At 30.3% G+C, this 27,708-nt stretch overlaps 4 protein-coding genes across 15 annotated transcripts; all 4 read right to left on the bottom strand.

The window, feature by feature from the left end:
- Positions 1-2,658: 2,658 nt before the first annotated feature.
- On the bottom strand, positions 2,659-8,749 carry LOC122573598 (tetratricopeptide repeat protein 7B). Its single transcript, XM_043740192.1, has 15 exons — positions 8,400-8,749; positions 7,657-7,808; positions 7,378-7,546; positions 6,887-6,949; positions 5,876-6,058; positions 5,459-5,588; positions 5,181-5,317; positions 4,858-5,096; positions 4,587-4,775; positions 4,336-4,514; positions 3,829-4,268; positions 3,502-3,740; positions 3,292-3,396; positions 3,116-3,207; positions 2,659-3,015 (listed from the first exon to the last, which is right to left on the bottom strand). The coding sequence occupies exons 1-15, from the start codon at positions 8,521-8,523 to the stop codon at positions 2,883-2,885; spliced, it is 2,574 nt and encodes an 857-aa protein (XP_043596127.1). The 5' UTR covers positions 8,524-8,749; the 3' UTR covers positions 2,659-2,882.
- A 228-nt stretch (positions 8,750-8,977) lies between these two features.
- LOC122573600 (KICSTOR complex protein kaptin-like) lies at positions 8,978-13,529 on the bottom strand. Of its 8 annotated transcripts, none has more exons than XM_043740195.1 (9): positions 11,934-13,529; positions 11,496-11,783; positions 10,731-10,940; positions 10,388-10,653; positions 10,110-10,276; positions 9,863-10,035; positions 9,695-9,773; positions 9,342-9,633; positions 8,985-9,256 (listed from the first exon to the last, which is right to left on the bottom strand). In XM_043740195.1, the coding sequence occupies exons 3-9, from the start codon at positions 10,933-10,935 to the stop codon at positions 9,185-9,187; spliced, it is 1,254 nt and encodes a 417-aa protein (XP_043596130.1). In that variant the 5' UTR covers positions 10,936-10,940; positions 11,496-11,783; positions 11,934-13,529; the 3' UTR covers positions 8,985-9,184. The 8 variants fall into 8 exon arrangements, with proteins under 8 accessions (XP_043596137.1, XP_043596129.1, XP_043596130.1 ...); XM_043740201.1 differs by having other exon boundaries at positions 10,731-10,890; XM_043740196.1 differs by having other exon boundaries at positions 11,524-11,783.
- Positions 13,530-13,685: 156 nt separating this feature from the next.
- LOC122573604 (carboxy-terminal domain RNA polymerase II polypeptide A small phosphatase 1) lies at positions 13,686-21,860 on the bottom strand. 5 transcript variants are annotated; one of them, XR_006318785.1, is made up of 5 exons: positions 20,496-21,860; positions 19,331-19,764; positions 19,060-19,245; positions 18,681-18,987; positions 13,686-15,180 (listed from the first exon to the last, which is right to left on the bottom strand). XR_006318785.1 is itself a non-coding variant. In XM_043740213.1 (5 exons), the coding sequence occupies exons 2-5, from the start codon at positions 20,051-20,053 to the stop codon at positions 18,796-18,798; spliced, it is 882 nt and encodes a 293-aa protein (XP_043596148.1). In that variant the 5' UTR covers positions 20,054-20,430; positions 20,496-21,860; the 3' UTR covers positions 13,686-18,795. The 5 variants fall into 5 exon arrangements, 4 of the variants coding, with proteins under 4 accessions (XP_043596148.1, XP_043596150.1, XP_043596147.1 ...); XM_043740213.1 differs by adding an exon at positions 19,984-20,430 and having other exon boundaries at positions 13,686-18,987; XM_043740215.1 differs by having other exon boundaries at positions 13,686-18,987; positions 20,496-20,593; positions 20,657-21,860.
- Positions 21,861-22,007: 147 nt separating this feature from the next.
- LOC122573596 (Golgi apparatus protein 1) lies at positions 22,008-27,653 on the bottom strand. Its single transcript, XM_043740180.1, has 13 exons — positions 27,027-27,653; positions 25,943-26,923; positions 25,751-25,852; positions 25,389-25,673; positions 25,128-25,297; positions 24,939-25,056; positions 24,652-24,848; positions 24,355-24,574; positions 23,955-24,281; positions 23,706-23,885; positions 23,394-23,622; positions 23,187-23,293; positions 22,008-23,116 (listed from the first exon to the last, which is right to left on the bottom strand). The coding sequence occupies exons 1-13, from the start codon at positions 27,348-27,350 to the stop codon at positions 22,952-22,954; spliced, it is 3,405 nt and encodes a 1,134-aa protein (XP_043596115.1). The 5' UTR covers positions 27,351-27,653; the 3' UTR covers positions 22,008-22,951.
- Between the last annotated feature and the right edge of the window lie 55 nt (positions 27,654-27,708).

Raw genomic sequence — 27,708 nt, 5'->3', positions numbered from 1 at the left:
CGCCGTCGCACGATGTTCGCGATATCAATAATAAGCGATGAGCATGCGTGCGGCAAAAAAGAACGTTCACGTATGTAGCTACTTAACGGAAGTGACGATTCCTCCACGCCAATTTTTTGAAAATATACCAAGGTCACCTTGGATTTGTCAAAAGAACCTACGATATAAAGACCAGTATCAGTAACAAGCATAAATATATCTTGATCATGAAAATATATGCGAGATATCTGTTTAAATGAATTTTTCATTCATCGTAATCCTCTTCCCAAAAATTTCCAATAACTAACCACATAATTTCAATCTTTTTGCAATAATAAGCATTAACTTCTAATACAAAAAAGAAAAAAAAGCAGAAATTGGTTCCACGATATTTCTGTACAGCTATTGCCTCATATTTTGTAAAAGTACAATATGTAGAAAATAAAATAGTAGCAGATAAAAACTAACTACTGTAAAAAAGAAATCATTTAAATATAAAAAAGGAATATTTTCATTGGTTAGATTTAGTAAGGTAAAATAAAATATCGTTTACTTGAATATTTTTCGCAATGAGTTTTAGCATATTTTATTCTATTAATGTATTATCAACAAACAAACAAATTTTCTCCACTGTAATTATGTAAAAAAGAATCACTGACTTAATTTACGTTATTTACTACTATCCTTTGTAGCATGCTTTTTCTCCCTTTTATTGTAAGCGTATTTAAGTATCTTGTACGTTAAAAAAGATGTCAAAGTTCCTAACCTATATAATTATTACAGTTGCGCCTTTCATACGTTCAGTATTACAACATCTTTATAAGTTCAATGCAGTAGAGCCTTGTAACCCTCTCTAAGTATCGTTCGACCAGCATGAAAAGAAAAAAGGAGTAAGATGATAATAGTTGGTCGATTGTATTACGCATACCCGTAAGCTCTGCAGATGCGTGATGCGCTAAACGTGACGCGGTACGACGTTCCGCGGGTTAACAGTATCTACGGAACACTGTTTTTGGGCATCGTTACTGGGAAAAATCGATGTTCGACCTGATAGGACACAGAAAATATGGATTCATGACGCAGTTCCTCAAAGGGCCTAGCTGCTGTTAAGCAAGGTTTTCGAAAAAGTTCTGTGGCTATGTTGCAGTGAGCCTGCGCACGAACAAACGCGCAATGCGACACGCGATAGAATAGGACAGGGAGTCTCGTAATCTCGTTAAAAAGAGACGGAACGGGGGATGGAGAAGCGCACAGCGGCGTTCACGATTAACGGTAAGGAAGGGAATTTAATGGGTGTCACGGCAAAGAATGTTAATTTTATACCTTACGTACATCGATGTAGCGCCTAATTGGTGTTAATTTCACAGAAAATACAATATTGAAGACTATTTCGTGTTCAATTTACAAAATAATGTTCATTTTCAATCGCTTTTTATTCGAATATGTATCTGATACAGTAGAGGATGCTGTCTCTGTATTGTATTCGAAAAAATTGAAAACTTTATGCGATTATTAAATTTCCTGGATTGCATAATTAAAAATGTTAGAAGGTTCTTGTTACGTTTTGTTTTTAATTAATGATATTGCAAGCAATACTTGTACGTGTGATTAAGGAAATAATGATACTATATTCGTAATATCAATATTGTACTAAATAAAAAACGTTTGAATTCAGTTTATATAGAAATATTGTACGATAGTTTGTTGGTATACAGTAAGTTTCTAGAACAATTCATCATTCACCAATATGAAAATATTTTATGAAGTCTTCTAAGTAAATTAAATTTTAGTGATTTTATCGCGAGGTTACGCGAATTTTGTATTATATCGTATATATAGTATTGTATCGTAATTATTCTCGTTTCTCTAATACTTCATGTATATTTTTCTCCATTTGTTTCGTTTATTACAATTCTTTTGAAATTAAAAAATATGATATATATATATATTAAATTAAATATATATATAATTACTAAATTTTTATAATATTAAATCTTCAAAGATATTTATTTTAAAAATATTACTTTATAGATATTTGTAGCAAAATTCTAGAATTTATTTTAATCAATCAATATCCACTGTAAAAATATTTCTACCGTAATAAATTATAAGGGCACACATTCAACTGTAACTTGTAAGATGTTCAATAAATTTATTTAACATTATCTAGTAGCTTTAAAAAACCCTTGCCTTCAATCACAATATGTGAAAACAGAAGAAAATAATCTAAATTGTAAAATTTTATTTAAATTACTTTTGACATAGCAAAAGTCATAGTTTTTCTAATTTTAGATACTTTGTATGCATTTTCAATAATAAAAAGTAAATTGATTTATATTTAACAAAATATTTTTTAGCGGAACGTAATTCTTATGAAATAACATTCCCTTTAGAATGTTTATTGAATAATTATTATTCTACAGTCATTTGGTTTCAACCTTAATGTTTTTTTAATTATACATTAACAATATAGCGTTAAGGTATAGAGTAAATATATAATAGTAGAATATCATAAGATAAAAATAGTGTAACAGCTATAATGTAGAAAAATAAATATTTATAAACGTATTTCTAATATTTTGTTTGATATTATCTAATATAAATATATTTATAAAATATCAAAAATTTATTCGTAGAAAATGTTTAAAATTAAATATTACAAAAAATCTAAAGGAATAATAATTTTTTATCTTATAACTATTTCTTTATTAGAGATTTTTACATTGATTATTGATAAATTATTTGCATAATTCTAATACTTTTTAAAGAATTCATTTATTTGTACAATAATGCAACAGTTTAGAGATAAGCAGGTACTATTGCCACAAGAGCAAACAAATGCCAATGTTGCACAATAAATTGTGATTTGTTCTTAATTATATTTAAACAATCAAAATTTTAAATCATTCAAATGTAACTGGAATCGAGAGAATTGGTAATATTGGATTCGTGGTTTCCACTTCCAATGCTGTTGCCATACAATCACTTGCTGCTTCTACTTCACCTAAGGATTCCAACACTTTTCCCAAATTATACCTATAAATAAAAAGATTTAATTTGACTAAAAGTATAATTATTTAAAATTTACACCATTGCACTTTTAAATATAAATGGAAATAAATCAATATTTTTATACCATGTTTGATGAGAATTTGGGTCAATTTTTGCAGCATCCCGTAAAGTTTTTTCAGCTAACCTTTGACTTCCCAAATAGTGATAAATTAATCCCTAATAATAAAAATAATCGTTGAACAATTGTATATTATTTCACACAGTAATAACTATTATTTTATAAATTACAATAAACATTACCAAATGCTGTAAACTTTTGATATGTGATGGATTAATTGAAACTGCATTCTGATAACATTGCTTTGCTTCCATATATTCCAATTTATATTCATGAAGAAGACCCCGCTGGAATGAAAAGTAGCTTTAATACATTGTATCATGATAATGAAGTTATGCAAAATAGAAAGCAAACTATTCATTTTTAATTTTTTGTTTGATAATATAACTTACTGTATACATAATATGGTGACTTAGTGGAAAAATATTCGTGGCTTCTTGTAAGGAAAGAACAGCACCATTTGGCTGATCTAAAACTAGGTATACTTCGGTAAGTAATAACCAAACTTGTAATTGTAATAGCCATGCTCTTTGTGGTCCAGGCTTTGGGGTAAAAGAGCTAAGTGATGATGCAACTTCAGATAAGGCTTGTTCTACTCTTGAAGCAGCCAATGATTGTGCATGTACAGAACCTATTTAAAATTTTGCTATTTGAAATTTTTATATAAAACAATTTAATCTTAAAAATTACAAATTAGAGAAAAGATATTAAATACATACTAGAGTCTTTATCAGACATTTCAGAAGCATACAGTTGAAAAACACTTCTTGTTTCACTGCGTTTCTCACTGTGCTGTTCATTACAATTAGCATTAGTTTGATCTTCATACAAATTTTTCCAAAGTAAAAGCATATGTCTTATGGTGAACAATGCCTGTTCACCACCGATACTTTGTAATTCGAGATGTGCTTTTACATAAAGAAAATTTAAATTATCTGGATATTCTTCTAACACGCTGTTTATTAGATGCAATGCTTCTGAATATTGCTTATGTGCCGACAGCAGTAATACCAATAAATGCAAGGATGGAATGTGTTCTGCCCGAAGATTTAACGCAATTTTTACATGAACCATTGCGTCGTTAATTTGTCTGTTAATTGCATATTCGTGTGCTAAATAGTATTCAGCTAAATGATCATTTGGATCACACTGTTGTGCCCTATTAAATAAATGTATAATACTATAATACGTAACTTATTCTTTATTTTATATTTAACTGTACATACTTTTGAAAACATTCTAAGGCTGTTTTAGTATGGTAGGTTTTATCCATTTTTACTATAGTATTTGTAGCAAGAATACTATGACCAATACCAATATAGAGATGACATCTTGATTGCATTCCTTGAGAATTTGATGTTTCTCTTTGAAGTGCTTTTTGACTCCATTCAATACCTTCTTTTATCTATTTTTATTCGAATATGCTTTTAGTATATTATTTTATGTAGTTTATTTTACAGGAAAACATAATCCTTACCATATTTAATTGTTCATAGCACAACCTTGCAGCTAAAAGACAAGGCATTACCTTCTGTGGTGATAATCTTGCTACTACTTTCAAAACTCTATATGCATGCATATATCTCCCCATACTAATTAAACATAATGCACATTGAGTCCATACATGGGCTTCCTCATGAGAAAATTTCATTGCTCTTTCAAATGACTATTAAGATATAAAATTGAATTAAGTTTTCATTCGAAATCAATGTTGAGTCTTTACTTTTCTTTTACTTTATTCTAATTACCTCATATAGCAAATCTACTTGATTCCATCTCACAACGACTACTGTGAGGAGATCATATACCGCAGTGGCATTTTCAAAAGCATGTATTCTTGCATCTTTAAATTCTGGAGATTGACTAAGGACAGCATCTCTAACTGCCATAGCTTCGCTTATTAATAATAACAGAATTGTTTCTTCATACTCATTTCTTGGCACAAACATATTAGGACCTAAGTATTTCTTTGGCTTCCAAGGTGAATCTGAGAAAAGTACAATAATGATTTAATATTTTATTTTTATCTCAAACTTTATCATAATAACAATCGTTTTATTAATAATATTACCTGTCGAATCACTTGGTGCTTCTGGAGCTTTATATTCTGCACCGCTAATTCCTCGAACTAATACTTCTGCCAATTGTCTTGTTAAAGTAACTCTAAGACTTTGAGTAGTTGTAGACTCCACAGCAGATAAAATTTCCCTTATAAGTTATTGAATTTCATGAAAAATATTGTTTATTTAATTGTTAAAATATTTTTTCTAAATTTTATTTGCTATTGCTGTCATTTTCTTGCTATCATTTCCTTCCTTGCATTTTTTATTAATAGAAACAGTTAATTACCTGTAACGGTTTATTGCACCTTGAATATTACCAGTTTGAATGTACAATATGGGTGCCCTTTGTAGTGCAGTTTCCAAAATTGGCCCGATATGTTTTGTAGAACAATACGAAGACTGAGAGGAATATGTACCTGTTGATCAAATGATATTAAGGTATTAACTACAAAACCCAAATTTCAAGTTTTGTCACATTCCACCAACAACCCTATAATATCACCTGAAAAAAATGTAAATAAACATAGTTAATGCAATATTCTTATAAAATAAGTTTATTTTAATGCTTGCTACTACTATTTTTTCATTCAGTGAATATTCTGATTACCAATCAAGATATTATTCATACATTCATTAATTATGGAACAGTAAGCATCAATTAGCATTGTCTGATGGAAAAGAATGTGCTGAAAAGAATCATCACCTGCATTGTTACTATTTACAGTAGACGTGCCATTTTGATGTTGCATTGCAAGTTTTTCTTGTTCTTGTAAATACACCAATGTCAGGTCCCCAGTAATTTCATAACATTTGATGATTTGTTCTTGCCATTCTGCTATTTTATATTTTGATTTAGAATTTGGTGGTAACTTTTCCAAACAAAGACCTGTTGTAAATAAAAATATCTATTAAAAGGATCTATTGTCTAAGGATTGGTATGAATATAATAGAACAATAATATAATTTTTAATATTAAGGTACATATCTTTAAATACACAAATATTATATTCACAGAGAATAAGAGAAGCAGCAAAAAAGAAGCACTGTTTTAAGCAGATTTATTTCATAATATTTTATGCAATACACTTACAGTTATTTATATGCATTGATAAAGTTCATGATATACAAACATAACAATCAAATTATCTACAGAAAGTATATTAGCTTTATTTTCATTTTGCATAATAAGACATCAGCACAGTAGGTATAAACAATTAATATTTTGTTTCAACTGAAATATAGTAGCTATTATCGATAATACATGCAAAGAGTCTTTTTATATGTTGTAAAATGACTACTAATTGAAATATATATTATAAGAGGATGTCTAACAGATAAATAGAAAAAATGAATGTTTTTCAAACAGTGTGCATTTATCATGAAGCAGTTGTCAATATTAATAAGATGCAAGTAAACATTAATTTAAACAGAAGTAAGGAAACATAGTTACCATGAATAGAACATCTTCCCTTTTTTGGATTATTGAAAGTAATAAAATTAAGCATGAAAATGATATTGACAAGGCAACATATATTTCAAACCTTTAAGAGTTAATGAAAATATTTTTGATTTGGACTATTATATTAATAAGAATGTTTTGTATAATGATAAAGCATACAATAACACTTTAATGGATAGTCAAAGAAAAATAAAAAAAATGGAATACACTTACACATGGCAAATAAAAGAAATAAAAATGAAGCAAAATACAAACCTTTAATTGCGTATGACTCAGCAATAATGCGCAGTCTTCGGCAGGATAAATGTTTCTCTGTGTCTAAAGTAAACAGTCTTTCTTTCTCTAAGTTGTACATTAGTTGTGATATTCAAAATACAGCAAATATTTTCAAAAATCATTGCTTGTGTAACTAAATTTTGATTAGGTATTACCTTCAGGCTGATGTACAAGATGATTTATACTTAGTAGAGATTACAAATAAGAAAAAAATATGCAGTTCTTTAAATTTTGTTAGAATAATTACATTAAGTGCAATACTGTCAAATTCAGCATATATTTAATGTTCTAAAGTACAGAATTATTAAAAAAGAAATTTGTTAAGTGAAATATATAAGACACCAAACTATGATAGATATAAATCATTCCTTTATTCAACTGGCAAGCTATTATGTGTGGTATTAGAAATAATAATGCACTAGTACATACTAGCAACGTACTAAATGATTTAAATAATATCTGATGCAAACCTTTAATTGCATATGATTCTGCAATAATACGTAGGCTTCTACAAGGTAATGGTTTTTCTGTAAGTGTGTGTAATTCAGCTTGTTGATAATGTTTAAGAGCCTCTTCATACATTCCCATTGCATAATGCAATTTACCAAGTAGTAAATGTGCATCCAAAACAACCAAAGCCTATAATTAAAAATATTATTTATTAGTTATTCATACAAAGTTGAAATTATCAGATTCATAAATTTTTATCTTTTATTCAATTAAAAACTATTAATTATGATTGTAATTACTTGTTTATCTTTTTCATTTGCTGCAAGGATCAAGTATTTTCTAGTTTCTTGTAGTCCATTTCTAGCTTTTCCAATGTTGGCATCTATAGGTGGAGTTTGTTCTAAAAAGCTTTCTAATCTTCCTTCCCCACATAAAAAATTTGCTAAACATTCTAAAATCAAAAGCACCATGAATACATAGTTTTGGATATATATATTTATCTTATATACTTTAGTATGAGATTAAATTTTCTTAACAGTATTAAAATATTCAGAAATATGAAATGTTTATTAAATATAGATGTAAATGTTCATTTTTTAATACATTAACTTAAATAAAATTGCATACAATTTTCTTATTTAAGGTTTCAATAATACAAAATTCATAAGAAAGATATATTATCTTTTCGAAGTCAAAAATAAATTTCTAAGAAGACATAAAAAATATTCTTATTGACAATTATCGGTATTTGTTAAAGTCAGATATACTTATTAACAAACAGATAAAATTAAATTTAAAAAAGTGTTGAATTAAGAAGATTTATATCAAATGACATTTTACTACAATTATGTTTGACTGATATACATGTAATCCTTATAATTCATGAAATGACTTAACAACTTCTTTTTACATAAACAGGTTACGAAACTCGTGACGTGACAGTTAATTGCTATAAAATTTTATCAAATGTTTTATCAAAAAAAAAATTTTTAAACATATAAATCTGATTATTTAAAACATTACGAGAAAAAGAAACATTTACCATTACTAGGGTACTGTACTTTCAGGTGTTCCGCCAATTCTATAACCTTTTTCCAATTTCCGTCCTCACGGTTTTTATCGATCTCTGATTCAATTCGGAGGGTGTGTCCTTTTTTACTAGTCATTCTAATTCACGTAGGAAAAAGAATGAAATATGCTGTTAAATTCTTTCGTAATATTCAACAAGACGTAATATAATATATCGATCATCAGTGTTAGAAGCGTGGGCACAACATAAAAGATACACGTATGACAATTTCCACTTCAAGCACGTGCCACACTATTTTGAACTGTCTGTTATGTCACTGATTCTGCGAAGTCTAGATACGATGCATCGTGAAACATGTTGGTTTAAGAAACAGCGAAATTGCGCATTCGTTTGACCGTTAATACGTGAGTTGACTAGTTTATACGAAAATATCATTTCATTTCTAAAACAAAATCTGTAAAATTTATAATTTAGAGTCATCTACTGTCATAGATTTGCTATATTTGAAAAGTAAATAATCTTTCTTAATTTAAAAATAAACAACAATATTTTATTCTTTGACTATATTTATTAAAATTATTCAACTTTACAATTATAGTAATAATAAAAATAAATTTCCATTTATTCTTTTTGATATTATATGCATCCATTTGTGTGTGTATACACATATGTATATACATAATATCAATAATATCAAACGTGTGTATTTATATTTTGTAATTTCTTGTACTCTCTTCTCAATCCCTGAAGACTAAATCTCAATTCAAGTCTTTCTATATGGCAATTTGAAGATTAAGCTATATTCTATTTTCTTCAAGAAATTTTTTATATCGCTTTTTCCACTTATCTTTGACATCCATAATATTATGCTGCAATTTATATGTCTACTTTAAATTTTTGAAACTTTTGTCATATATTAATATTATAATTGATTAATTAAATACAAATTATAACCTGTAATATATGCACTCCACGTTGTGTAAGGACAATAAGTTCTTTCATTCCATCATTGGTGATATCCATATAACATATAGAATGTACAGGTGCATCAAATAATTTTCTTATGATCAATTCCCATGAGTCATTTATGAAACAAAAAATAAGAACTTCTTGACCATAGGTTCCTAAGAGTATCTCATTTTGCCCATCCATATTTATGTCAGCAATACAAGAACATAAAATGCAATCAGATGTTTCACTACCATTTAATGTTATGTCTTCATCCATCCCATTATTTAGAACATCCCTAGTTATAAAAAATATGGAATTATTTTTTATTATACATATTTAAAACAAAATTAACTTACATAAAGACAACTGCATTACTTGTATTCACAACAAGAACATTTAGCTTTGTTTCTTGATCATTTAGGAAAGATTTAGAGTCTACAACAAATTGAAAATAAACATTAGTTTTGATTTCTAATCAAACTTTTTTAGGATATACAGATATTAATATGTGTAATGAATTTTACTATTAGAGCTAAGAAAAGGAGGTTTCTCAATGCTATTTTGAAGTGAAAAAATGGATACACTGGAAACAGGTCTGTCATATCTTAATTTCCAACTTCGGCAAACTTTTAATTCTAAAACATTAGTTATAGCTACATTGACCAATCCACACTCACAACCGATTACTGTCAGTCTCCTAAACGAATTAAAGCTGAGTATTATTAGTTATTATAATGTAATGCATAAAAATTCATTTCACATATATCATACCAATTGTAATTATCATAATAGTAAATATTAATCCATATTGCAATTCCTTGGATATCATGCAATTCAGGAAAGTACTTTTCAATAGGTGATTCACTGTAACTGTGATTTAATTTGTCTTCTCTGATCATATGTATTTTATAATCACTGCCAGAGAGTAACCAAACAACCTAAAATCTTAGGAAAAGTTATAATTCTGCTATAAATTCATAAAATATCATTTTCTTAAATTACATTTTTTTAAGTATAATTAAAAGATCATTATTAATATAAAAAATTACCTCATTAGGGACATTTTGTTGGGGTAATATAGTATGATATAAATGGTACGGTGTATATGCTAATTCCACCATAAGACAATTTTGTGCTATAGCTTCAATGGAACTTCCTTCATCTCCTTCGCCATCTATGGCACCTTCTGTATATATATTTAGATATCTTTCTACAGATGTATCTGTACTTGCTTTCAAAATAGTTATTCCTATCACAAATCCATCACCGCTGTCAGACTTATTATAAGCATCAATAGATATGATTTCTGCACCACCTAATAAATAGGAACTTTTAATCAGATATAGAAAACTATTGTTTTTGGATAAAGTGTTAATATTTAAGGTTACAAACTGGGAATGTATGTAAAAAGTAGTTCTTTAACCAGTGGTCTTAAATGCAGATTTGGCATCAAATGGTATTCACAAGAATATATTTTTCTTTTTAAAGAAGCCACTAATACCTTATTGGAACCATTGACAGAACACAATTTGGTCATTGAATAAATATTTCCCTGTGATGTTAAGGGAAACCAATGTGCGTCTGTTAAATTATTCATGTTGTCTTCACAGAAAGAAATTATTAATAAACACAATAATTCGATTGTCATTTAGCTTGGATTGTATCATATTTATAAAAGCAAATAAATGAAATTAAATATTTATATAAAATCATTAAAAATGTTCTTCTTTGGTTAAATTTTATTCTGAACCATAATTCATTTATTTATATTTAATGTCCGATTTTTCTTCTAATAGCCTCAAGTTTAAATTTAAGGTTAAGAATGTAAAACTCATTTTAGGTACAAGATTAAGTCACAGATTTGTATAATTTTTGCGTTAGAGATAAGTTTTTGTTTGTTAATGAATAGCAAATATCATCTTGCATTAACAATAAATTAAGTATAAACATAAAGATACATTTTATTTACATACATATATGTACATGTTCATTTAATATGTACTATATTTCTCTATTGCTTTTATCAAATATAATTTTGTTGCATATGTTTAAATCATTAGAAGTTGAAAATGTTAAACATTATTTTCTACATTGTATAATTATTTTTTATATTGAAATTGTAGTACAAACGAGATACATGATAGACCTAACACTCACTGCATTTTTATGTTGCAAGTTTCTTTACCTTTAGGGCACCTTTATCACATTATCGTTCGTATAGTCATAGATGAGGTACTAGCGCTAGTATACACAGATCCGGCAACTCGTCCAATTTTTGGTGGTGGGAGATGTCATCATTTGATGGTGTTTTGATGTGTATTAATCGCATAGCGCTACAACAAAATCTCTCAACACACATGCGCGTCTAGCGACCACTACGCCGCTTTGGGACGGATGACAAAAACTACCGCTAGGTCACCCACTTGCCACACATTCGAATTGAATCTGATTCGAGTAGAAAGGAGAAATGAGTAGAGAGTCGAAAGAAAACAAAAGCATATATATGATCGTGACCGTGATTGCGAAAAAAATGTATAATAAAGGTGCCTCGTGCGTGCATTGTGCCGAATTGCAACAGTAAATATAAATACATACATCTACTTATCTGTGGTGTACAGAATAGACGTGATTCACATCACAGATTAAGTCAATGGTTGTAATTTCTATATTCGCCGAAACAAATCGCAGAGGGCGTGAGAAATTTTAATTTTGTCGAGGTCGGTATTTCAGAACATGAGACACAGAGTTCTATATATGTACATAATGTCAGATGTCAGATCTACCTTGTATTTAGTCAATGATCTTATTTACGATGGAATTATTTTTTCTAAAACATAAATAGAATTATACAAAATTTGGTAATTAACCTTAGGATATATTTATTAAATGTATCTCAATGTCATTATTTTGTAAAAAAAATAATCGATTTTCCAACATTTGCGAACAATTGCTACGATTTGAAATAAATACACTAAATAAACATTCTATTCTGAAAATATGGTTAACAACTCAAAATGAATATAGATTTGATTTTAGATACTTCAATCATCTGATCCGTTTGAAAATTTTCCAAATAATCTGATATAAAAGCATAAAAACTATACATTTGGCAGAGTGCAAGCCTACCTGTTTTATCTAAAGAAAACACACACACACACACACACACACACACACACACACACACACACCAAATACAACTTAAATTACTTTTACAAAATATTATAGATATCCCTTGACTTTGTTTAATTTAGTATCAGTCAAGTTAATAGGGTCCTTTCCTGACAGAATGTTAATCGTTTTAACACTACCTACATATTATCATGTATAGTACCATGTATGGTACATGCTCTCTCTAACCACTGACAGGTGGTTTACCAGAAACTAATAACATACTGTACGTCAGTCATGACATTTACCTTTATAGTAAGGTAATTGCCATTCGCGGAAATCCAATATCGAAATTAATCGTGTGCGATCGAGCAGGTTGACCTAAATATTATGGTGTCATTTAAACCAACATAGAGGTGCATATGGTACATACGCAAATGTAAAGAATAGAATTTCGAACACAGTCCTGTTCTAACACTCTTTCGTACGATCTAATTTCATGTAATGAAATTCTTTTTATAATATTAAACCACGAAATATCATAATATACACTAAAAATTATTAAATGTCGCTCTACCTCGTGTTATGACAAATTTGCTAAATAGTATAATTTTTTTTTGGACCTAATTCTGCCATCATTTTAACGATATAATTAAAACCAACGATGAAAATTTACCATATCTCTTTATAAGACTGAAAACCATAATACAATTTTCCTTCCGAGAATCTAATAACGTTTAATATTACAAATGAATAAGTGAATGTAAAAATTGTTTTAAAGTACGTATATAATGTACAACAATCAGTAAATGGGGGACACTTTCATATGGGGATCATGCAAAAACTACTTGAACTCGTTTATCAAACGCGTATATGTACATATACATATATACATATACATAATATATATATATTTTTTTTGCTTTTTTTTATTAAACACAGAATCACAGAGCAAACTGGACATGTCGGAGGGATGGGAGATTTACATAATCTAGCTGATTCTTCTGGTACGATGCACAGGGCTCACCTCCACGTTTTTTAAAAAATACATATATATAATGCATATATATATGTGTGTCTGTATTTATATATATATTTGATGTTCCGTTACTGTACAAAATATACTCGCTGTTAAAAAATCAATTGCGGTTTTTTAGTAAAAACATACGAAATCGAAGAGGGTGAGCCCGCGTGGACTGATCGCGGCCCGCTCGGTATCCGCAGAGAAGATTTCATTAGTGGAAGTAATTAAATTTTATTTACAAATCAAGGCAATATCGTTAATTATATTTGTTTTTTTTTTTACACATGCATACTCGCATCTCTCATTCTGTTTTTAGTATCTTTTTTTCATTTTCTTTTTTACCTCACGCGGACACGTTCACACATTTTACCGACAAGATATTATGAACCCTAGTATAGTATGTAATTTCATTCCATTTGTGACGAATTGTTTCACTTTTTTGTACAATGTATGTATAATAATGATACAATAATTTAGTAATCGTTCAGGATGTAACAGGGCAACACGACTGGAGTCTCGAGCTTTTTCCTTTATTTCGCCTCTTCGCCATTCGCATTCATTTAAACTGATTACATATAAAAAATTTCAGTTTCGACTTTGCGCCCGTCGCCCGGCGAACGGCTTTTACAATTTCCATTATTTCTCTTTCCATTATTTTTATTTCATTTAAAAAATTTCTTTTTTAAATTATGCTCTCCATGTTACACACACACAGACGCGCGCGCGCGCCCGCACACACACACGCACACACACGCACGCACACACGCGTTCTCTTTTTCCTCTCTTTCAAAATTAAATCCCCTTATTATATTTGCTTCTTTCGTACTACAGCAAAGCTGCTGCGAAGTAACGATGTTTTTTCGGCACTGAGAAAAATGTTAGCGGTTCGTTATTGCTGTATTGCAACATGATATATTGTTACCAAATAGTCGCTTTATTTCGGAGCGAATCTAGCCGATAACAATAATCATTCGAAATGAATGCAATGACAAACGCGCCAATAAACGTAACGACACAGAATTCGTTCTACTTATCTTTTCCCCTCATTTTTTATTTTAAAATTCCATCGTTTCTATCATAGATCGCTAAGTAAACCTACACTTCATAGCAACGAATATTACACATGTAGAGGCGTAGATAAATTTATAATTAATTTTAATAAAATCACCGGTACGTATAATAGTGGGCTCTTAACAAATTCAAGATATAACTCAGTATTTAACGGTATCGTAAACGTAATCATACAAGCGAATGATATTGTACAATTGAATTTAATCAAAAATATATCACTTGTACGCTCCCTGTTTGTGAATAAGAGCAACAGCTCTTGTACTTTCATGTATGTATGCGTTACACACATACACACACACACACATATATATATATGTCAGATTACAGCGGCGAAGAGCTACGAATTCGAAGACACCGTTGCGTCGCTGTATGAAAGTATCGCGCATTAAAAATTAATTGGTCTACCTAAATATTTATATATATATATATATATATATATATATATATATATACCTAATTACGTATCACGATCGTTTTCGCTACACCTTTCTCGCGCTAACAGTTTTCTCGGCGCACTTTTTTTGCTTTTATAATAAATCTAAATGTACTGTATTCTTTCTCTCCCTCTTTCTCTCTCTCTCTGTCGCTCAACTGGTAGCAGACGAAAGCCATCATCCTCAATGTTATTTTATAGCGTCTCTACAATCATGTTACAACTCCATAATAATAATAATAATAATAATAATAATTATAATAATAGTCATAATAATAATAATAATAATTAAAAAAGAAAACAAAACAAAATGCTTGGAAAAACGAAACACGACAAAAGATACGCACTTATTATGTTATGAAATACTATGGATACTCGTTTAGAGCATCCAACGGGTTTGCATTCCATAAAAGCAATATACTAGATTGTTAATATTAATTAATCACGGAAGCACGACATGATGGATGCTTAAGGATGTTTGATGTATGATATTTTGTGTGTTTAATGTTAGATCCGATAAGGAACGTGGTCTTCGTCGGATGCAACATTAACTTTGCTTCTTCACACATCCTCCCGATCTTCCATCAAACCGATGAAGCTTTACATTACGATGATAGTTTCCGTACTTGAATTTGATTATGATAAAAATCATTAGAGATGAAAGATTTTTGAGATTAAAAGAGAACGAAATAATAATAATAATAAATAATAATAATAATAATAATAAAAAAAGAGAAGACCGTAGAATTTAGAAATATTTTCTGTTTCTTAGGATTTTGCCACATGACTGTATATGTCGCATTGTAATCGCTTGTATATCGTATCTTAAATTTATGACTGCTTTCAGACAGTACATGAGAACATTATAAAAGACGTTGTGTTCAATTTGGAATATACATATAAAATTTCCTTGTGTGGGTGGCATATTCTCCGTGTTTTTTGTATGCACTTCCCGAAAAGGTGCACTATAATTAGTAGAGTCATTTCGATGGGCACTGTACGAGTGGAAACAATCACACTTTTATATTATTGACATACTCTTGTAAAAGTGTATGGTAAATATTGTTACTTATGTAATCTCTCAAGTCGATTGTGTTTTCGAGAAATTTTAAGAGCTAATGAACGTTTTGTATAACTTTCGATTTCCTTTTCCTTTAATGAATTCAACGAGTTTGCGAAAAGCATACACATATAAATTAAGATTGAAGTAAAGATATATGGTTATTGCATAATTCTATATTTTGAAAACAGTTAAATCAAATATTCTAAGAGTTTCGAGTTTAGTCAAACATAGAAGGCGAGGTACGTTTACTAACAATAAGTACAAATGTTCCATAGCATGCTGTTTCTTCTTAAATACGAGTAATAATGAACATAATACACAAAATACCGCTAACAAGTTAAGGTTTAGATATAAACATTCAACATTTACATACAATGCTGAGAAGTAAGTTCGCGTATTTTGGATTAAATAGTATTAATATAATTTTTACATAAAAATATTATAGCTATGAAAATTGATTTAATTCTTAGTTCTTGCTTATTCGGATTTCTAGTACATTATGCACTGTTATACCAGTTGGGTTAAAAGTAACATCTAGTTGTGAACGATACTGATCCGTTTAAAACACTGTCATATAAAACAAAAAACTGATAAAATATATAGTTGGAAGCCATTTAATATTATGCAATATGTATAACTTATTGTTGTATAATATTCTTATCTCTGTATACCCTAGCCCTTTTTTTTATGAAATAAAAACCTACAACACTGATGGCTTACTTTTTTTCAATGATAAATAGCGACGTAATATCAGATAATAATAATATATAGACTACAATTAAAGAAAACTACCTCCAAACTATATATAATATTGTTAAACTTTATTGAGTGATTATTTAAAAATAACAACGATTTATTCTAAAATTTATAAAATTTCTTTACAATTAATTCGTTTTAGTAAAAGATGGATTAAAAATTTTGTTTCTATTTATTAATGTCGTATCTTCTTTATTTTAAAATTTTAAAAACATTAAAATTTCAGAAGAAAGACAATAAGTTAATTTCCAGATTTTTGTGTTATGTTATGTAAAATAGATAATGAAAATACATCGATATTGAATAGGATGAACGTTAAGACGTGAGTAACATGTATGATTAGAAAATTCTTTAGCAGGCATTATAAAACTGTATCTAGTTGACTGCCTGTTCTCCTCTGTAAAATTTTTTTTCTAAAAATTCAATAATGCGACCGACGTATAGTATCCTTAATAGTCTGATATTTGAAATTAAGTTAATGACGGCAGTACAATAAAATTTGATTTACTGCATCATTCATACTGACAAATATATTAGCAACAATACGAATAAAATAAAAAAGTATAAGTAACGACAGTTTGATTGGATATGAAAGTATAATGCTAGCTATACATTTCTTATGCACGAATTAAGCGTACAAAATTGACAACTATCTGTTAGTAAATATATTTACATGTGTAAATATACATTTGTTTACTTATTCATCCTTTATGGACTACATCTAAATGATTTTAATTTGTTAATGATATTGTAATGATTAACATAATGTTCCATTATTCATATAACTGCCTGGAGGGAAAGAATGATATGCATTGACCTAATGTTCCAAATATATATTGATTTTTTATCTTATACAATTCCCATTGCATTGTTTTTTTTTCATTATTCTTTGGAATGAAGTTAAAATAGCATGAAAATAATAAAAACAACGAATATTCTTTCTTTCTCTGTACTTTTCACTCAACCCAATTATTAAAACATAATTTTTTTTATATTTGCATCATTTCCCTAAATTTCCGATTTATATCTCAACCTCATTTATAAAATATATGTTTGATCAAGCAAAATCAAACGCACAAATTTTCAATGAATTCTAACAAATTCTAATTATAAAGGGTAAGAAAATTTCATGATTTAATTTCATTTTTCATAACTATTTGGAATTATCAGCCTCACAAAATTTGTATAAAAATTAATTATTTCTTTGCACAATATTTATGATTATATAAGAAATACTCATTGAAGTTTCACACATAACATGGTTAAAAGCAATGCAAAACTACGGTAAATAATCGGAATATATAGAGGGAAAAATTATAACGGCCCATCAAAAGACTCTTAAGTAATCTATTTTTTTTTTCTCTCTCAGTGTTACTTAATACTACACTTTGATTTATTCTCTCGTGCAAATAATTTTTTATATACTCTGCATGAATTTAAATCACGTACATGTACTTATTCGATTTCAAATGCATATTCACTTTTTATATTCATTGTTATCATTATCATTTGCTCCTTTTCTCAAGTACATCAAACACGGAAACACGCATTAATTCATTATGCAACCAATAAGTTGTATTCGAAATCTATTCCATGTCAATGTGATTGGAAGAGTTATTTGTTTATGACCAATTGAGCTACTTTTTTATCTTTCATCAAATACCTTAATAATTAGATAAATACGATCAGTTCATTGTACCTGATATACTGTGAGCAGTTATATCATATTATTATTTCTTAGGAAAAAGAACTGAAGCCAATGATAAAGCAGATGTGATTCATGTTGTGTCAAAATGAATACAGGAGGGTTTAGAATTTTCACCTCCTTTTGGATGACTCTTTGATAGGTATGCTTACATTATACACCCAACACTTAGTGGGTCATACCTGGTTGTCCATTGCTACATAACAAGCAAGCAATGTGGAATATTCCAATCAAAGTTCTCCTCAGAGTGCATTGAGCGATGATAATACTGGCTACTTGGCCAGAATTTAGGTAGGGCTAGGAAGCACCAAGTGAACCTGACCCAGGGCTTGGACTATTCTGTACAGCTGGAGGTACTTGATTATAAGGATGATTACTATTGCACAAGACTGTATAAATATTTTCCACATTACTGAGCTTCTCGAAAAATGGAATTAGATCTAATAGTTCTGAATCTGTCATATCATCAAACCATGATGCCACTGGTACCTAAAAATGAATTTATTTTATTCCTTTAATTATTTTCTTCTTTCTTGTATATTTTTCATTGGTAAAACTTACTGCATTATCTGGATGGAAAATGTAACTGGCGGGGCTATTATCAACAATAATAATTTGCTGTAAATCCCGCCCTAGTTTATTTAAATCTTTAACATAATTTCCTCTGTGATAAACACAAGATTCTCTAAACAGTCTTGCTCTAAACACTCCCCATCTGTCAAGCAGATCTGCTACTGGATCAGCATACTGTAAATATCAGAAATATGGAATGTTCAAACAAACCTAAATACGAAGCCCATGGTAATAATAAACAACTGTTTGCATAATATACCTTAGCCAAACTTGCTGTGAACAATACACACTCGTACAGTTCACCCATTCTCTGTAAGAATTCATCCACATAAGGCCTCTTTAAAACATACACTTGATGCACTGTCCCATCAATCTCTACAGGAACAACAAAATCGGCATTGTTGATTGGTTTGAAAGAACTATGCACTAGTGTTTCATCCAAATCAATCACCATGCACTTCTTGTGCATATCCTGATGTCTGACAGGTGGGAGAAGGAACCTTGGGGATCCAGTCCTTAAGGATGGAGAACCATGTCCATCGCCTTGTAACGAGCTTGTCTTTGAACTTTTAGAACTACTTCCACGTCCTCTACCGAGGCAACAAAGTAGAGATCGCAGAAGCCCACGCCCTCTTGGCTTTTTGCCACTGGCTGAACCGGTGCTGTTCACTTCATTCTCTTGTGGTAACTGAGCTACATTTGGAAAAAATAAATATCATCTTGTAAATACACATGTGTAAATATGTATATGATACATATATTAAAAAGTTATCAAAATTGTTAAAATTTGTGCCAAAATAGAGATATATTTATACAAAAATATATGGAAGATAAAATGCAAAATTTGCTCTTATAATTGATGGAACGTTATTTTCTGCTTAATGTACGAAGGGATGAATTACTAGAAATTACCATTTTTAGGATAGTAGAATATTTCTATAAGCATATATTTTGACAGTTTTAAGAAATGGGAGAGGAACATTTTTATTTTATCTTAATTTAAACATTGTTTGGCTTCGTCCAAGCAATATTTGAGCATCGAGTAAACGAATCGGATTAAGTGAATTAAAACGGCGGCAAGGTATGGGTACGACACGATGCAATAAGTTACACGCGAAACTTAGGTGAAAGAAAAAGAGGGGGAGAAGGATAGGAGACACGATTTGTGAAGAGGCGAGGCGAGGCAAAACGAGGCGAGGCCAGGCAAAAACGAGGACGAGAGGAAAAGAGACGTCGGAAGTGAAGTATAGGCGAATAGCAGTGGAAGGGAGGAGTAGAGGGGTGAGAGGTGAGAAGTTAGGTGAGGTAAGGTGAGGAGCGAGGTGCAGTCCCGTAACAGGTGCAGATTCCATCCAGCATCTGGAAGAAAAACGTAAAAAAAAAAGATGTAAGGCGGCAAGCCTATATTCACAGCAAACACCTACCTTTCCCATTATTAAATTGGCCTAGCTCGTCATCCCGCGACACTTGGGTGATAATGGACGATGCGTCCATTTAAACATTTGTTGAGAGTCCCTGCGTGCTGATCGTGAATTCCGTTAATGCGCGCGCGCGACAATATATATATATATATATACACACATACATACACAATACACACGCGAACGATCCCAAGAATGAGAGAGAGCGTATACGCGCGGTAGCACGCACACGCACCAACTCACTCACTCACTCAGTCACGACGTACGAAATCTCTCCCTCCAAACGTTGTCGCGGCCACCACCGCCGCCGCCGCCGCCGCCGCCGCCACCACCACCACCACCTCCACCGTCTCCTTCACTGTCGCCACCGCTGCTGCTGCTACCACCGTCGTCGTCGCCGCCGCCGCCACCACCTTCACTGTCTCCACCACCGCCGCCGCCACCTCTACGAAGATCACCACAACTTGGCGAACGGAGACGCATAGGCGCAGGCACGGGCACGGGCACGAGTACGCTCACGCACACGCACCCACACGGTGTGTTTTCAATACCAACAGTGATATTTACTTCACCGAGATCAGCACAGGATTTATCTTGATCTTAAATACCAATGTAACTCGGCGGTACAGTGCAGGACGATTAACTTAGTAGAATCAGATTATTATAGTTGATACTGCATTGAAAGAATCGATCGGTTTCTTAAACGTAAATGTAACTGGGGAAAGTTAATCCAATTCTTGGTTGCATTCATTCCAAGGGAGCTCGTATTGCACGTATGCCTACGTATACGTGCATGTACGCTCTCTCTTTTACGCGCCACACCTATGTCGTTGCGCAGTTCATTACGATTCGACATTTGTCGTATGCGTTCTACTCCTTCAATGTGTTTTTCTATTCGATGATGATGTCCTTCGACGCACGTCACATATATCAATCTTTCCACGATGGTTTTCGATATTATTGTTTGATATAATTAGTTCATGTGTTTGTTTATTATTTGAGTTAGTAACAATAGGGATTCATTAATATTTCGTAACAATCATGTTATACACTTAACACACACAACATTAAACAATGTAGATTTCTCACACAACAAACACTCACTGTAGCTACAATTTCGTCCGTTCAACGGAAACAACGTTGCGGACCTGCGCTACAGAGGTTTTTGATGTTAATGTTTTGCTGGCTCTTGTACTTCACGCGATTGTCGCGCCTCCTCACGACCTTCAATCGAATTATATGTACGACCGTTGCGCACCGTTTGAACTCAAAAATTAATGCCATAAAAGCAAAGCAAGGTGCGCGGTTTCGCTGTATTCCTTTTGTGGCCATCAACTGACTTTGTTAGTAATGATTCATATCAGATAGATAGATTTTCAGCGGAACTATAGCCTACTAGAAATTAAATTTTGTTAAATGAGAAATTCGCTTCATTTACCTTGAGTTTCATTATATTTAGACGTTATGACTGAATTACGTATATGATACTTGGGTCATACTTTTTTACAATATAAATATGGGTAGAAAGAAAATTTATTTTTTATAACTAACAACGGCATGACTACAGTTCAGCATCTTTACCTTGAAATTTCACCTCGTAATATATTTCGTGTAACACAATATTTGGTCTTATACCTTAACTTATGATACACAGTAGCAATATATGTATTCAATGATAAGATTAAATAGCTTTAATTACTATAAATTGAGCATAACTTTTTTTTTGTCAAGAAATATGTAATATTCTTATACGTTTCATATTATGTGCACATTATATAATTGTCCAAGTTCATTCATTGTAAATAATTCCCGATAATTTTTATTCTATATGCATTCTAACGTTCTAAAATGGAAGACCAAGGTAATTTGTGCCCAGATAATATGTTTTGCTTTAAATAAAATGTGACCATTTTATTTTTATACGAATTTTTGTTATATATCACAAATGTATAGAATATTGACATAAAATTTCATTCCTCATTTCAATTTATTGTATATATATATATATATATGTATATATATTCTCTATTAATATATTTTTTTTATTAAAATCTACCTTAAATGCAAATCATTTTCAGTTTATCATACATTACATTCATTCAAACTTACAGTTTCTTATATTTATGATAATACTACTGAATGACAAATTGTAGAATCGTGTACATAATATGTATATGAATATATATATATGTATATATATATATATATATTCTCTCTCTCTCCCTTTCGCTCTCTTTTATAAATTTATATGTATATTAAAAAAGGAGATAAATAAAAATATTAAAAAATGCAACTTCTATCTTAATTTTGCACAGTTTGATATCTTGCAGGAAGGTCACCAGTACAATCACTCTGTTCTTCTTCTTTGTTTCGATGTTTACTTGGAATTGATTTTGTTCTTTCTTTTTAATTACAGCGATAGAAAATCTTCGAGGACGGATTTTTTTCACTATAATTTATCACTTATTTTTCATTAACATTGTTCGTCTTGTTACTCTCCCACAAAATAAGCCGGTGATGAAAATTAAGCCAATCATTGTTAACGCGATAATCATGAAATATCGTCTTGCGGGAGACTGATTTACCGTTGAATACAATTCTTGGATTGAATTTGGTCCAATTAACTGAAAGTAAATAAATATACATATATTATTAATATATAATATGTATCATAAGAAATATAGAATTCGCTACCTTAGCTGCATTTCTGAACATTTCGATCCTTGTAGTTAACATCTTATAGCAATCAGGTTGTAGAGACTTGTTACTGTCTTCTAATACATTTTGTAAACACATGATATCTAAGAAAAGAAGAAGAAATAATAAAATTTTGACAGATTTATACTTCTAATAATTGAACTAATTTATATATAAAATGTATTGTGTATTTGTTTAACGTACGCCTCCCTGCGCCTTGAGGAACATCACTACAGTATTTACTAACATCGACGGCACATGCTTTCTGTAATAATGGATCTACATTAATATCTGCTCTTGTTTGTTCTATTAAGTCAGCAATTTCAAGGCGACATTCTTCTTTCATATCTCTATTTCCAGCATTAAATTCCATTTTCAAACATTCTTCTACAGCTCCTGGATCATTGTCATCCGCTTTACAAACTGTTTCAATCTGTTCCAAATAGTAATTATATTAGTCAATATATTTATTTCAAATTATTTATCCTTTTTTTGAAAATATTTTAATGATAATACCTCATGTGCACACATTGTGGCTAATAATGGATTTAAATGATAATTTAAAGCTGCTTCTCTAAGTATGTTAGTCATTTGGTGTTCACATTTTATTAAAAGTTTTGACTCTCGAAATTTAATTTTTAAACACCTTATAACTTTTCCTTCGAGTTCTTTATCAGTAGGTTCATTTAATAAAACCTAATGAGGGAACGTCATACGTATAATAAGGTAGAAAAAAAGATATGAGTAAAATATGTTCAAACATACCTCTTTACAATGCTTATTAATATCATAAGAACATGCAATTTGCAATGCAGTATTAAATCTGTAGTCTGTGTTTTGTTCAATCATTCTTCGAATAACGATACTTTTGCATTTATCATCAAACGTTGGTTCATCTTTATATTTTTTTAAACAATCTAACGCTTGTGAACGACTTATATCATGGCAGAATTGCCTTACCATCGCTCGGCAATTATTTAATAAAGTGAAATCGCTTGAACTGTCTTGGAATTCTTGTTTCCTCACTTTAAACAATTGTTTATGACACGCATCTGTTAATTTTGACTTGTGTGCCGCTAAACATTCGAGAATCTGAAGTAATAATGTTTGCATTAATATAGATATCAAAATACAGATATAAAGATAAATATGTATATATCACAACCTGAGAATTTCCTGGTTCAAGATCATAACAATACTGTTTAATATCATTTGTACATTGTGCCTGTAAGATAGGATCAAACTGAATGTTTTCTCTTTGTTGATAAAGCTGCGCTTTTAACTGTTGTCTACATTCTTTTGTTATGTGATGTTGAGTATCTTTTATTATATCTTCTTGCACTTTTGTACTTAAACATTCTATTACTTCTGCCTTAGTTTTAGATCTAAATATTATATTTTAAAATATAAACATTCTCGTATTGATAAAAATTCATATAAAATATTTAAGAAATCTACTCACTTTGGACACCATCTTTTAACAGATGGTCTACAAGCCTCCTTAAATTTATACGTAAAGTGGTAATTTTTTAATGATATCAATTGGAAGTGTTCCACTGCTGCTTTACATTTATAATCAGATCGCACTTCTATATCATTTTTGTGTTCTATTAAACATTCCATCATATCACCCTCATCTTTACCATATTTTAATACTTCCTGTTTTTTTAAATATTTCATATAAGTTTCATAAGTAAAAATTATGTGTGTTAATATTTAACTTAAATTTTTGAAAAAATTATATTGCACCTCACAATGACGCTCGATGATATGGTAACATGCAGCAGAAATTATTGGATTCAATTCAACACGTTCTGCTTGTTCTTCCGTAAAATTGCCGACTGCTAATTTGCAATTTTTGCTTAAACTGTGAATAAAACAAATGGATTGTAAAATAAATTTAGAAATTTTCATATGACTGAGTACACCTACTATTACCGTTCTAAATTATCTTGAAGACATAATATTTCTTCTCCTTTTGCTGTTTTGTCATAACAAAATGATGCTAACTCAGCCAGACACACTTCTTCAATTTCAGGTTGTAAATCAACATTTATTGCTCTTTGCCTCATAACGCGTCTAATTTCTTCAAGACATTCTGTTCTTAACTAAAATGAGCCAATATAAGAATAGCTTTTAACTTCCAGAGTTACTTAAGATATTATATATAGTTATTTATGAAACTACATGAATTCTTACTGTCATATTCTTTTGAGGATGATACACATGTCTATATAAACATGGTAAAACAAGAGGTCCTCTTTCTGGATCCATTTGTTTTCCATCACTAGCCCATGCATTTCTTGCGTGACATAGATGTGTTGCATCATATTTACATGCTCTATACAACTGAGGATCTAGTTTGAAATCTCTAGCTACAAAATATTGTATCTGAACTAAAGCAGTTTCACAAGCTTCTGTCATTTTGTCTGTACCAAGCTGTTCCATTAAACAGGATATCATTCTGGCATCACCTCCCTGTACCTATATGTAAATCAAATTATAGTATTCGCTTATTGTTTAATGAAATATCAATTGAGTTGTTCCAATTCTTTTCTTACATTTTTGCAAACTACATTAGCAATTAATTCACACTGTTCCTTTAAAACAGGATCAATTCTCCAATCTTCTCCAGCATCAGCTTCCATAATTAGATCCTCTAACTATTATTATGTTTAAAAAACATTTCATTAATATTTATTATTATATAATCTCTTATGTATATAAATGTATATATGAAAACATTTGATTACCGCTCTCTGACATTTGCTAGATATTCTCGATTTCCACTTTCTTGGTCTTGTATGCTCCATCAAGCAATGAATTGTTGCACCACCAACTTCTAAACTATTACAAAATGTTGTAATATCATTAGCACAACCGTCAACTATCTCAGGGGATAATCTATAATCTTCCATTAAAAGTTTTCTATGATCAAACATTTCAGCTTGACAGTTATTATCAATTTTACTACCATTTTTTGCCGCAGATTCCAAACAAAGAAGAATTTGTGCAAGTCTTATGTTTTTATCTTCAAACACAGATCTTCTACAATGATTACTTTTAATGTCATCTTTACAAGCTTTGACTAGTCCTTTACTAACTTTATAATCAGATGCAATTAATTTCCCTCGTCTTGCAAGCTGTTCTTGGCACATTGCTGTCATAGATCTATCTGTTTTGTGTTGCATTAAACATTTATATACTTGACCACTTCCTGGCCTAATATTTGGACAAAATCTAGTATGGTCTTCTTCGCAAGCTAAATACAATTGTCGGTCTAGGTTGATATTTTCTGCTTGTATCTCAGACACATGAAGTATATGTCTTTTACATTGAAGTTGAAGTTCATTAACATGTTCTTGTAAACAAGCTAATATTTGTCCTTGGGATATGTCTCTGTAAGGTTGTACCTTGTCACATTTGAATCTTTTAATATCATTTTCACAATCTGAAGAAAATGGTGTTATAATCCTAAAATCACTGAATGCAATCCATTCTAACCTTTGGATATATGTAATACATTGAGGAGTTTTGACTTTTTCTCTTTGATCAATTAAACATGAAAGATATGCTCCATGTTTATTACCAAAAGCCGTGCAATCTAATGAATCTAACTCTTTGCCACAGGTTCTTCTAGCTAAACGTTCTATATTTGAGTTACTTGTAACATTTAAGATATAGTCCCAGATTGCTTGTCGGCATTCATCATCAATACCAGATACTTCAGTTGGCTGTAAAATGAAAAAACCGAATTAAAATTAGTAATTTTATTTTACTTGTATTATTAAGTACTCTATATTATAAAATATCTGTTCTGTTAATTAAAAGTTATACCTTAAAACTTTGAATACATTCTAACAGCATTAATTCGTCGTTATTTTTAGTAATATCACTGCACAGGCGATTCAAATTTTGTCGACACTTAATATTCATAGATTTTAATAAACTATCTTCGTTTAACTTGATTATGCTGGCTCTTTTAATCCTAACGGAACTGTCAGCAGAATTGCTAAATAACCAACTGAGTTTTGGTATACTGTCACCATTATTCGTAATTTCATCTTTAAAATAAGTTTTCGTTAAGTGAGTACAATTTAGCACCGACAAGTGTAGAAAAATCACAAATAAAATGCTTCTTATATTTGTCTTATGTTCCATCCTTATGAATTAGGTTCACTTCTCCAATTAGAACTTATTTTCCATGAAACATATTACGCTGTTTTAGCACATTTATGAGATTTCCGTTCCTTTTTTTTTCTTATTCTTTTCGTCTGTTATTATGGACTATGTAATGTCAACGTCACGAATAATAGTACACTCGTGTATAATACCGAACTTTGCGCGGACAGATTGCTCTATATAATACTCGTCATCTATAGTTCAATTTAATTTTCAAATAACCTTAAACGGCAGATTTTACTGAAAAATAATGAAATTAATTTATTATACGAGAGAATTAAATTGTTTTACATTGTTTTAATTGTATTCTATTGTTCGAAAAAATAAAATAATAATT

This window comes from Bombus pyrosoma, linkage group LG12, assembly GCF_014825855.1.
Source record: "Bombus pyrosoma isolate SC7728 linkage group LG12, ASM1482585v1, whole genome shotgun sequence".
Classification (NCBI taxonomy): domain Eukaryota; kingdom Metazoa; phylum Arthropoda; class Insecta; order Hymenoptera; family Apidae; genus Bombus; species Bombus pyrosoma.
The sequence above is the reverse complement of the archived record's forward strand: the minus strand, read 5'-3'. Positions and strand labels throughout refer to the sequence as shown.

Bases quoted from the DNA above. Each gene is read 5' to 3' on its own strand.
- LOC122573598 (XM_043740192.1), bottom strand. From the start codon at position 8,523: ATGACTAGTAAAAAAGGACACACCCTCCGAATTGAATCAGAGATCGAT. The intron at 7,809-8,399 runs GTAAATGTTTCT...TTTTGATTTTAG, and splicing joins AGTACAGTACCCTAGTAATG to AATGTTTAGCAAATTTTTTA. The intron at 4,515-4,586 runs GTAAGGATTATG...GAATAAAAATAG, and splicing joins GCTATGAACAATTAAATATG to ATAAAAGAAGGTATTGAATG.
- LOC122573600 (XM_043740194.1), bottom strand. From the start codon at position 10,986: ATGACAATCGAATTATTGTGTTTATTAATAATTTCTTTCTGTGAAGAC. The intron at 10,654-10,730 runs GTTTGTAACCTT...CCTATTTATTAG, and splicing joins ACTTTTTACATACATTCCCA to GTGGTGCAGAAATCATATCT. The intron at 9,634-9,694 runs GTAAGTTAATTT...TTTTATAACTAG, and splicing joins AGTAATGCAGTTGTCTTTAT to GGATGTTCTAAATAATGGGA.
- LOC122573604 (XM_043740213.1), bottom strand. From the start codon at position 20,053: ATGTTCCTCTCCCATTTCTTAAAACTGTCAAAATATATGCTTATAGAA. The intron at 19,246-19,330 runs GTATATTATGCA...TGATATTTACAG, and splicing joins TCACAGCAAGTTTGGCTAAG to TATGCTGATCCAGTAGCAGA. The intron at 18,988-19,059 runs GTAAGTTTTACC...ATTCATTTTTAG, and splicing joins TTTTCCATCCAGATAATGCA to GTACCAGTGGCATCATGGTT.
- LOC122573596 (XM_043740180.1), bottom strand. From the start codon at position 27,350: ATGGAACATAAGACAAATATAAGAAGCATTTTATTTGTGATTTTTCTA. The intron at 24,575-24,651 runs GTGAGTAGATTT...TATAATATTTAG, and splicing joins GTTAAAAGATGGTGTCCAAA to ATCTAAAACTAAGGCAGAAG. The intron at 23,886-23,954 runs GTATGTTTGAAC...TTCCCTCATTAG, and splicing joins TTAATAAGCATTGTAAAGAG to GTTTTATTAAATGAACCTAC.